Below are 12,058 nucleotides of genomic sequence, written 5' to 3'. Positions count from 1 at the left end.
GGAGACCCTGCACAGGTGCCCAGAGAAGCTGTGGCTGCCCCTGGACCCCTGGCAGTATCCAAAGCCAGGCTGGGCAGGGCTTGGAGCAACCTGGGACAGTGGAAAGTGTCACCCAAGTCACCTCCAGCTCTGTGCCAGGACACTGTGAGGAGCTGATATCTCAGTTATTTTTTATTACTAATTCCCCTCCCTCCAGGGAACAACTTTCCAGAAAACAACTCTCCTTTTAAATGAGGTTGATCCATTAAATTCCAGCCTGTTTTCAGTTTTCAACAGTCACAGCCTGCCCACGTCTATTCTTGAAATTTCTCCTTCTGCTTTTCATACATTTCTATTTGGTTACACGAATTCCACCTTACATCTATGAGGGTCTAAGAATTTATGTGACAAGATGACAAGTTGCTTTCTTGGAAAACAGATGTCCCTGATCTGAAAACAGGACTTTTTGGAGTACTTGTGGTTACCTAACCTTAGACACCCAGGGAACCTCCTAACCAAGCCTGACAGTGTGAGCCAGAGTCAGGCAGAGTGGAGAATAAGGTTTGCACATGGGAGTGTTGCTACAAACTGGAATCTTTTAATGGGTTTTAAGAGAACTGGTTCCAGCCCTAAGCCTGTCATGGGTCTGTTGGTCTTTCTCCCAAAAGTTGTTTAAATTTTTTTTAAAAAAACTTTCCATTTTTGTCACGGGGCAGCAGGGTTTGAACCCTAACCCTGACCCTCACCCTTCTCCTCTGACACCAGGACCCTGCTACATCCCATCCTCACTTTTATTTACCACAAATTAACTAACTCAGTTGTGAACACACAGTTGTTTGTGGTGTTGACAAACTATAAAGCTCTTTTACACTTTCTGACTGTTTATTGGCATTTTAAAGTCGAGGTAATGAGATCACTTTATTCCACAAAAGGAATTTATGGGAACTGCAGGGCTCAGACACAAAATCTACTTACTGGGAATATACAAATTACACAATTACACTGCAGATAATCTGTCAATCTGTTGTAGTTACACTGCAAATCTTTAGTATAAATGGGAATAGGAACTTTCAATTTCCAGGAACAAAGTGAAAAGAAAGCTGTTTTCCCACACCCACCAAAAAAACCAAACCAAACCAAACCAAACCAAACAAAAAAAAAAAAAAAACCAAAACAAACAAACAAACAAACAAAACAACAACAACAACAACAACAAAAAAAAAAAACTTTTCAAGAGAAGTTAATAATATAATGCAATAGATTACAACTGGTCTTTGGGATTTTTATTTTTATTAATACAAATAACCTCCCACCTATGGCAGGGAGTTGAAACTAGAAGACCTTTAAGGTCCCTTCCAGCCCAAACCATTCTGTGACTATGATTGTCTATGGTAATCAAATACAACACACTTTGCTACAGCATTTCAGGTGTCAGACTATTTTAGGAATATAGTTTCCTTTCCATTGCCATAAGCCTTTATTATTATTGCCTTTTCCTGACCCAAAATGTGCTGCCTAATCAAATTTAGTTTGGCCATTCCTAAAATTTTCAAATTTTGTGATAACTGGAAATACAGCCATTGGAAACTGGTGCTTCAGGAAAAAGATGAGGCTTTTTAAAATATATTTTTAGATCCATGACAAATACATTTTGCTGCTGTTGCTTCAGTTAATAAAAAAACCCACAAAAATAATAATAGATAAAATTCTTTAAGTTAAAAGGAATAGAAAATCTTTTTCAGAAAGCCTCCTTAGTCAGGATAACATAAAGATGTGCTGCTGCAGCTCTCTATGGCCAAATGGTTCTTCAAGTGACAGATCCTTAATTAAGGAGTAGGAAGAAATATTTTATGAACCTGGATTTCATAATATGTTTTTTAAAAATGTCCCAGGTATCTCAGCTCTTACAGTGACTTGCCCAGTCACTGGCCATAAAGGGTAGGGAATAAAAAAAAGAAGAATGAAAGCTGTCTTTCTATCTTTTCAAATGTGTTAAAACACTCCTAGGTATATTCCCTAAGAATTTGCATGTTTTTAGGTTATTTTGCAATGAGAGGAGTTTGTTAGGGTTTGTTTTGTAGTTTTTTGGGGTTTTTTTACCTGCTACACATTTTAGAAAGACAAGGATATCTGTGCCTAAAATTGGGATCTGCTTTCCCAGCCCTGTGCAGCCCTGCAGGACTCACTGCTGGGTGTGGGCAGCTCCTGGGGAGATGCAGAGCAGCTTTCCTGCCACAGCCACTGCACTGAGCTTTCCACAGCCACCCCAAGGTGAAGGAGAAAAGGTGTTTTCTGGGTTATAACTGCTCCTTAACCCTTTGGACAGCCAAAAGTTTATCAGCTCTTTGATAAGAAGCTGCAGCAGGACCACACTGGGTATTTTAGGTGGGCCTGTTGAAGGAGCAGGAACACCAGCTGGACCAGGTTGTTCAGAGCCCCATCCAATCTGATACTGAATCTTCAGTGAGCAAAAATAAAAAATCTGACATCATCTGGACAAGAAGACAAACTGAGTAACTTTTATTTTCTCCTTTGGGAAATATCCTTGAAAGTGACCTATGTTTCCTATTCATGAAACTGCAGCTTTCACTTAAAGCATTTCCACCTGAATATCTTTCAACAGCACCCTGGAGAAAGCAAGGATGATCATGTCCTTTCCCTGGAAGTGTTCAAGGTGAGGTTGGATGGAGCTTGGAGCAACCTGGTCTAGCAGAAATGTCCCTGCCATGGCAGGGGTTTGGAATGAAATGAGTTTAAGGACTCTTCCAACACAAACCTTTCCATTCTAACATCTTACTGAGGATGGGAAGGGCTTTGTGATTAAACAGAAATTCTCATTGTTGCCCTTTTCTGACAATTTGCATTGCAGAAAATTCACCTTCCCTGCACAAATTTCCAAACATTCCCTTTAACCAGAGATCCTCCTTTGCTAAGTCACATCAGTCCTCAAAACAAGGGTAAAGATATTCCTGTAATGCCATTGCATAAACCAAAATCCATGCTCCACACCTAGAAACAGCTCACAACCAAAGATGCCACAGAGGAAAAGGTTTTTAGACAGACCCCAGGAACAAAGAGCTCCAGCCATGGCAGCCAAGGATCAGTGGATCCTGCAGGGATCTTCAGCTGGTGACACTTTGTGTGACTGTCAGTGCTGCTGTGGAATGAGACAGGGAATATCTCCATGCAGGAGTGGGGATGTGGGGCAGCACAACCCTGGCCAGGCTAAGATCAGGCTCCTGCATCCCCAAAATGTGGGGGAAGAAAATTTGGCAGCAGGAAAAATGAGGGTAAGCCCAAAGGGAGGGTCCTTGCCTGGCTCAGCTGCAGCTCTGTGGAAAGCCAGGGCTGGCTCCAGGCTTCTCAGTTTGGCAAATCACACAGAATCACAGAATCACTCAGTTTGGAAAAGACCTCCAAGGTTGAGTCCAACCTGTGACCAATCCCTGCCTTGTCAACTAAACAGGAGCACTGAGTTCCACATCCAGCTGGTGCTTGAACACCTCCATCACCTCCATGGGAAACCCAAATTTCTCAGCCTTTCTCCTATCTAGAGTGGAAATTAACCCTGAATTTGCTGCTGGGTGCTCTCTTTCTCCAGCCAATAACCTGGGTTTTGTTGGCACCAGAACTGGAAGAGGTATTTTGATGTTATATTTGAAAGTTTGAAGGAGGAAATTATTTAGTACCTAATATGTCTCCCCATTTGTAACAACCCACAGACCTGCACCCTGTCAGAATCACAAGGTAATATATATTAGCTATAGTCTTTTTATCTATTCTATTCTATTCTATTCTATTCTATTCTATTCTATTCTATTCTATTCTATTCTATTCTATTCCATTCCATTCCATTCCATTCCATTCCATTCCATTCCATTCCAGTATATAGTGTATATTGAATTATATTGTAGTAATCTTTGCTACCTATATTTATCTATATTATGCAATATATATTAGTATCCATCCTCTGTCCTCTTTCCATCATGTTTTTTCTCATTAAGATCAGCACCAACACACAAATCAACTGATTTAAGATTAAATCCAAGACAATAGATGCATTTCTGCTAGAAAGAAGGGCAAACTGTGAAAGACACAGCAGCCTACCCTGAACCTGACTCTTTTTTTTTTTTTTTTTCCCCATCTGCTAGGTCTTTAAAATCTAATGGTCATCTTATTTTTGTGAATAAGAAAGTGAAGGCACAAGTCATTGTACATTAGTTACTCCATGGGAAGTGCCTAAGTGCAGTTTCTTACCCCTGGTGAACACGAGGGGATTCAAGGCAGCTCAGCCTTCTGTTCCAGAGCCATCTGCTTTAATGCATCATCTTAAAGTCAAGGTCTTGGAAAGGAAAAACTCTGTCACAGGAGGCAAAAAGACTCCTGCAACCCCCCCACAGAATAGCTGGCACCTAAGGAAAGCCAACCTATGGAAGCAAGCTCAGGAAATCAGGAGGTTCAGGTAGTGAAAAATAACATTTACTGAATAGATGCATTTCAGTACAGTAAAAAAAAAAAAAAAATATTTTCTCTAACAGATCTCTGCACCCTATCTTGAATCCCCCTGCTTCATGTTTTTTTCCCTTTTTTTTTTTTTCCTCTGGGAAGTTTTTTCTTTTTAATATGTGAGTAAAGCAGAACAAATTCTCTCATGTTGTCTATGATCTCTTAATCTCACACTCAGCACAGATACATAACACTGCCTAATGGAGGCAAAGCAAGAGGCATTTGATTAAATGTTTGATCTCTGGAGGAATGCACAGGCTTTGTAGAGCACAGTGCACAGCTCACAAATATTTTGTGTTTTATTATTGATTAAAAGCAATTAAAATTAATAATTGGTTCAACTGATAAAAAATACTTGTTTTTTTCCCCAAGTTAACCCTGAAAAAGTATCAGATTGATTTGGCTGCAGAGAAATCTGGGATAGAAGTCATGCAGATTTACCTCTAAAATGTAATTTTCTCCATTGCAAATGCAGTGACATTCTTTGCAGCAGGACTAGCCATGATTTTAGAGCATTAAAGTGACTGCTGACACCTCTGTTAAAATTATCCTGATTAAAAATTGGTAAGTTATTAAACCAAAACTCTCAGGACATTGTTTTTTCTTTACTACACACCTTTCATAGTTTGGACAAGGTGAATGCAGCTTGTTTTTAATCTGAAATGTAACATCTTTCATGTATTGAAGGAATAGATATTATAAGTCAAAATTCAGGGAACAGACTCAGGGAATCACAAGAGGTTTTGTGTCGGGAGAGACCTTAAAGATGATCCAGTTCCACCCCTGCCATGGGAGGGACACCTTGGGTTGAATGAATGGGTTGCTCACAACTCATATTCTTTCCCACCAGAGTGCTGACACAAAGTTTTAGATAAATTCCTGACAAAACTGTTGGTCTTTTTTGGAAAGAGCCACAGGCTGTTTCCAGGGGACAACAAGATCATCTATGCAGGACTGCTGAAAATGGAAAAGACCTTTAAAATTGTTCAGTGTGTGGCAATATCTCTGCTCTGGAGCCAGGCTGGGAGAGCTGGGGGTGCTCACCTGGAGAAGAGAAGGATCCAGGGAGAGCTCAGAGCCCCTTGCAGAGCCTAAAGGGGCTCCAGGAGAGCTGGAGAGGGATTGGGGACAAGGGATGGAGGGACAGGAAAAGAATAAATAGTTTTAAGCTGAAGGAGGGTGGGTTTATATGGGATATTGGGTAGAAATTCTTGGCTGTGAGGGTGGGGAGCTCTGGCACAGATTCCCAGAGAAGCTGTGGCTGCCCCTGGATCACTGGCAGTGTCCAAGGCCAGGCTGGATGGGGCTTAGAACAAACTGGGATAGTGGAAGGTGTCCCTGCCCATGGCATGGGGTGGCACTGGATGGTCTTTAAGGTCTCCTTCAACCCAAATCATTCCATGATAAGTGTTAGGGCCACAAGATCAGCTGTCAGAAGGACAGGCTGGGTGTTCTTTGTTTGGATGCAGCATCTGCACCCAGTTCCTGCCCCACTCAGCATCCACTGGTGTCTCCAGTTTCCCTGGGAAGGACAAAAGCACAAGAACAGCCAAGGCCACCAGGCTGAACTTCTCTCCTGAAGCTTGTCAGGAGAGTTTCTCAGGGAATAGAGCACGAATGGAGCTGGAGACAGTGATAAATTTCCCTTCTGAACAATCAATAAAACTCTCCCAGCCCTGCTCAGGCCCCTACTGTGGATGCAAGGGCCATAATTACATTGTCAAAAAGTGGAGTTGCCCTGGCTGGCTGAAGCCCCCTCTGCCAGTGACAGTGAGTGACAGGCAGTTTATGGGTGGCACACTCTGACTGGCAGGGGAGTTGGCTAAAGCCAAAGGCAACAGTGAAATTTCCCAGTCTGCTACAACTACAGGAGCAAAGGACTGCCACTCATGAGGGGATGGTGGGAAACCCTTAGTCATATTAACATATCAAAGTGAGGAGCTGACAGCTCTTACTAAACAATCTGAACTCAACCAGAGCTGCAGAGCATCCCCCACCACTCCCAGCCTGAAAGAGAAGAGGAATTAAAATGCACTCGGTTCTGTCTTTGCCAAGACAGCCAAGAATTTGGAAACCTGCTTATTTAATGATTTTGATCTGAGATAACACATATATTCGTGTCTATAAATGTATCTCACAAATATTGCAGAGCATGTCAGCCTTTTTCACATGTGTGTGTATGAAAGGGGCTGTCATGCTCCACAATTTGTTCTATACCACAGACCAGACTGATGCTAAATTGAAGACAGAACAGCAGATTTTTTTTCCTGTGTGAGCAATATGAACCCAGTAAAAGACCCCACTACTTTCTGTCATGTTTTCTAGCAGGCTTCTACTGCTAAATTGCAGATTACATGGTTTGAATGAAGAATAATTGCAGCCATGCACTGGGGCTGTGTGCTGTGCAGAGCTTAAAAGTGACTCCATAGCTACTCTGGATCTGTTGAATAAGAAATTGATATGACTTCTTGAATAAGAATTGGTTTTGAATAATAATAATAGAATAAGAGTTGGAGTTGTTCAGCCTGAAAAGGGATCCAGGGAGAGCTCAGAGCCCTTTCCAGCCTGAAAGTGCTACAGGAGAGTTGGAGAGGAACTTTAAACAAGGCCCTGGAGGGACAGGACCAGGGAAATGGTTTCAGGCTGACAGAGGCAGGGTCAGATGGGATATTGGTAAGAATTTCTTCCCTGTGAGGGTGGGGAAGCCCTGGCACAGGGTGCCCAGAGAAGCTGGAGCTGCCCCATCCCTGAAATGTTCAAGGACAGTTTGGATGGGACCCTGAGAGCCTGGGACAGTAGGAGACATCCCTGCCCATGGGGGTGGACTTTAACATCCCTTCCCCTACAAGTCTTTCAATAATTCAATAATTTATAAAGAATTGAAACCAAAAGTTTTTTTCCAGTAAGGGTCAAGCCACTTTTGACTCTGTATAACTCCATCTAGGTAATATTTGGATTGCAGACCTCATCCTCTTGTTTTCTTAGGGAATGAACACTTTCTGAGTAAAATGATTAATTATCATTGAGAAAAAAACTCAAAGGTGCTGATGTGGATGCCTTGGTTTACCTCCCCCCATCAAATTGTCAAGGTAAGACTGCAAAATGCACTCTGCCCTGTTTGTCTTCAATTTTGTGGGTGATGGAGTCACCAAGGCAGAGTTGATACAGGATTGGAATGGAAAGCAGAAGTAGCACAGGAGGCACAGCTGCCAGGAGTTGCTACTGGCTTTTCCTACACTGCTAGAAAACAAAAAGCATGGAAAAGTGAAGGCTCATGCTGTAAAGTGCTAAGGACAAAATCCTGGCTTACAGGGGTTGAACCAAGAATAGAAGGACACTTCAAAGTGGCACAAGATACAGAAAGTGAAGCAGCAAAAGCTGTTATGAGGCAAATTCAAATCTCAATACTTTCTTTTAAAAAGAAAAAAAAAGTTAAAAAAAAAAAAAAGGATGATTAACCAAATTAATCCCCTGGAAAAAGCCTCTAAGGAAAAAGCTGGTTCTGTCTCCCTTGACATCCCCAAAGACCAAGTCTTTCTGGAAGGCAAGCTTTAATCTAATGGGAATTACTGAGCTCAGGGCTGGGATAAGTGTGTGAAACTCAATGGCCAGTAACAGACAGTACATTCAGCCAAGATGCTCTAATAGCTCTCCTTCACAGAGATCCTCCAGGAAATGGGGTAGAAACACTCTGCAAAGCCACTTCACTGGAATTATTAAAGCTTTTTACAGGCAGTAAATAATTGAGCTTTGCTGTGTCTCAATGAAAGGGTCAAGAGCACCTGACCTGGTGCTGAGGTGCAGCCCCACCTCTCCTTCCTCAGCCCTGCTCATCTCTCCTGATTCAGAAAAGCATCTGTTCACTGCCTCCCCTCCCAACCCAACCCCTCGGACCCTGCTCAGCTCCTGTGAGCTGGCAGGATGCTGGCAGAGGCACAGCTCACTCCCTGCCTGTGCTCAGATGCTGCCCCTGGTGCCTGACATCATTTTTGACCAAGAGTCACATCTCTGTGCTCAGCCAGCAACATTTCCTCCTGCAGGGCACAGGGTGGGAGTTCAAGCCCTGCTGGAGGGTGTGAACTCCCACCAACAGGAAGGTTGACAGACATGATCAGAAAGAAGGGAGATGACACATTCAGATGGGTTTTTTTCTTTTCTTTTCTTTTCTTTTTTTTTCCTTCTCCTCCTCTATGAGACATAGAACTTTTAAAAATAGCCCAGTAGAGAATAACTTGAGAAATGTGCATTGCACCAAAGTTCTGAATCATGCTGAGTTTGGAATTCAATTTCATGTCCAAACTCCTGCACCAAGTAATGGCCATTTTATACTTATATTCTTCAAGAAAGGCTCCATATCTAAATTCCTCTATGCCACAATATAAGAATGATGTGGAGTTGTTGGAATGGGTCCAGAAAAGACCATGGAGCTGCTCCAAGGGCTGGAGCTCCTCTGCCCTGAGCCAGGCTGGGGGAGCTGGGGGTGCTCACCTGGAGAAGAGAAGGATCCAGGGAGAGCTCAGAGCCCCTTGCAGAGCCTAAAGGGGCTCCAGGAGAGCTGGAGAGGGACTGGGGACAAGGGATGGAGGGACAGGACACAGGGAATGGCTCCCACTGCCAGAGGGAAGGGATGGATGGGATATTGGGCAGGAATTGTTCCCTGTGAGGATGGGGAGGCCCTGGAATAGAATTCCCAGAGAAGCTGTGGCTGTCCCTGGATCCCTGGCAGTGTCCAAGGCCAGGCTGGATGAAGCTTGGATCAGCCTGGGACAGTGGAAGGTGTCTCTCCCCATGGAATGGGAGCTGGAACTGGACGAGCTTTCAGGTCTCTTCCCACCCATCCATTCCATGACTCCATGAGAATCACGACCAAAAATTTTGTCAATTCATTTTTCTTCCAAAAATAATTTTTTGTTGTTGTTTCTTTGTTTTATGTTATTCTTTTGTCCTTTGCATCTGACAATAAAAGAAATGTGCTCACCATGCATGGAAAGGGTCCCATTCCTCACTGCCAGGAATTTGACTCCATATGGAAATACTGGTGGAGAATGGAGGCTTCCATAGAGATAGATGTGTGCTTTGTGCTGGAAAGGGGCCTCAGGGGATCCCACCTGGAGCTCTCCTCCATCAGACACCAGGATGTAATGAGCATGCAGTTCTACAGGTCCTGGTCCAGTAAACAGGAGTTTGCCACCTGAAGACCAGAGAAGAAGAAAATACAGTAATATGTTCAGCCAGTCATTCTCTCAGTCAAAGGAACTCAAAGAGACAGGTAAACAAAGGGGTTTGCAATAAAACCACAAAATGAAGGCTAATATGTTATTGGATTCTGTGAAATTTCCACCTTGTTCTTTATTTCTCCCTATGGATTTATCAATATTTTACAGACTTGATTAATCCAGTCCATTTTTTTGATTCTACAACAGTCTACATTTCTAGATTTGAACAAGAGCAGTCAGCCTGGGCAGACTCTCCAACCACAGCTGAAGAAGCTGTGTTTGGAAAAACCCAATTTTAACTGACTAAGTCACTTAATGTTGAAAAGGGATATTCCTACTTAATTTGTATTATGTTACTTTTAAGCTTACAAACTACTTGTGACTGGGAGAGGGGAGAGGAAAACTGCTCTGGAACATAAAACTGGCAACTTGTTTAGATCAGTGGTTGATTTAATCCTGCAAACTCTTCCAGCTGCTGTTTAAAACCAGATGCTTCCAAGTAGAGTGTGTGAGACATGTCTCCCTCTTAGCTAGCTGTGAGTTGATCTCCCCATCCCATAAAAACCTCATTTTAATCCCTAATTAGGGGCTAGCTTCACCTCAAAGCATAAGGTTTCAACTCCTTGCCAACATTTTCCTCCTACTGACTATTACTATAACTGGATAAGATTTGCCAGTAATAAACAACTGGTTTTTGGAATCTTTGTGATATTTGGTCTCAACAACTTCTTGAAGCAATGAATTCTGTGGGTTAAATGCATAGTGCATGAAAAGCCATTTCCATAATTTTTTTTTTTTTTTTTTTCGGCTCAAGCTCTTCAGTTCTTTTCAAATGCCTCTCTTGTTCTTGCCTCTCCTGAGCTGGAAATCCCAGGATTATTTATTCCATTATCTCCTTTCATATTTCCTCTTCTCTGAAGGACACTGCTGCTTCCTTTGCAATGGGTGTGGACAGAGTGGACTCTCATTCATTTTGTCACACATGGGAAATGCCTCCCTAGGTCAAGCCATGTTTCCCAGGAGAGAGCAGAAAAATTCCCAAAGTCTGGAAACTTCACACCTCTTACAAAGTCTCTACCACCCTCCCTTTGTGTGAAGCAGCTGACCAGCTCATCCCATGGCCAGTTTGTCATGCTGGAAGCAGTTTTTAATGGTGATCTCTCTCCCAACCATCCAGTTGCCTCACAAATCCTTCCCTGAGAGGGTGGAGAGTCCCTGCACAGAGAAGCTGTGGTTGTCCCATCCCTGGAAGTGTCCAAGGCCAGGCTGGATGGGTTTGGAGCAGCCTGGGATAGTGGGAAGTGTCTGTGCCCATGGCAGGGGGTGGAACAAGATGATCAGATTATCTTTATGGTCCCTTCCAACCCAAACCATTCCATGATAACACTACCAATCCTTAGCAAGAAGAAGGGAGATCAGACATCTGGCTTGATTGCAGTATTTAGACAAAAGGAAAAAAGAAAAAAAAAACAGATTTAGTACTGTCTTGATCATTGCTTACCATTGCTCATATTCTGATTATCATAATTTCCTTTTATTCTCACATGGATGGGGCTTTCCTTATTTCATTGATTTCTTGATCTAATAACAAAGTCTTATAACTTATTCCTTATTTGTTAGGCTTATTTAAAAACCAGTGTTTGAATAGGGAATTCTCATTAAATATTTTCTTTCCAGATTTCATTGCTTTCCACAATTTTTAATATAATTTTAAAAATTTAATTTTTACAGAATATGCTTAATCAAAGAAAGAGATAAATCTCACATTTTCTTGCTTATAACCACTGGGAACCACAGGTTTGCTCTCACAAACACCAACTCTCCCTTGTGTAAATTGTCTCTTTCCCCAGACATACTTTTCTACATACAAATGTATTAATGTTGAGACTTCATACAAAGTATTTTGCAAATTATACTGCATGGATTGTGATTTTCAGAATCAGAAGAAATTTCAGCTTGTTTCATGTAAAATCCAAGATATCTGAATCCAGCAGCAGTTTTAAACTGCTTGGATGAGACTGGACCTGTTGATTTTAAGAATGTGCATTCTGAAAGAATATTTAATGTTTTCATTCTATTAGTATTATTTGGCAATATATGTACTGTTGGTCCATCTTCCTCTTGTGATATAATTCACCATCCTATTCCTGCCCATACTAAGAACAGAAATATTTATTAAATACTTTTGCCTTATAGCAGCAGTGTTAATAATTTTATCACCACAATCTATAAATGGAACTGTAAATCACTGTGATTTATTTCACTCCTAACATAAAAAAAGACATCTTCCCTAAGGTCTTTATTGACTTCCTATGCTCTGTTCTCAGTGAAATACAGTAATTTCTGTTTTCACTGCT

At 42.0% G+C, this 12,058-nt stretch overlaps 1 protein-coding gene across 1 annotated transcript in view; it reads right to left on the bottom strand.

Annotated features, from left to right (window-relative positions):
* PKHD1 (PKHD1 ciliary IPT domain containing fibrocystin/polyductin) overlaps positions 1 to 12,058 on the bottom strand; it is a gene marked incomplete at its 3' end in the record, with an annotated part of 229,888 nt that overhangs the window by 134,155 nt on the left and 83,675 nt on the right. The window contains exon 37 of the mRNA XM_079298284.1: positions 9,464 to 9,676. Coding sequence (XP_079154410.1) covers positions 9,464 to 9,676 — 213 coding nt within the window. The remainder of the gene's footprint in view (positions 1 to 9,463; positions 9,677 to 12,058) is intronic.

This window comes from Erithacus rubecula (assembly GCF_903797595.1).
Source record: "Erithacus rubecula genome assembly, chromosome: 2".
NCBI classification, from domain to species: domain Eukaryota; kingdom Metazoa; phylum Chordata; class Aves; order Passeriformes; family Muscicapidae; genus Erithacus; species Erithacus rubecula.
The sequence above is the reverse complement of the archived record's forward strand: the minus strand, read 5'-3'. Positions and strand labels throughout refer to the sequence as shown.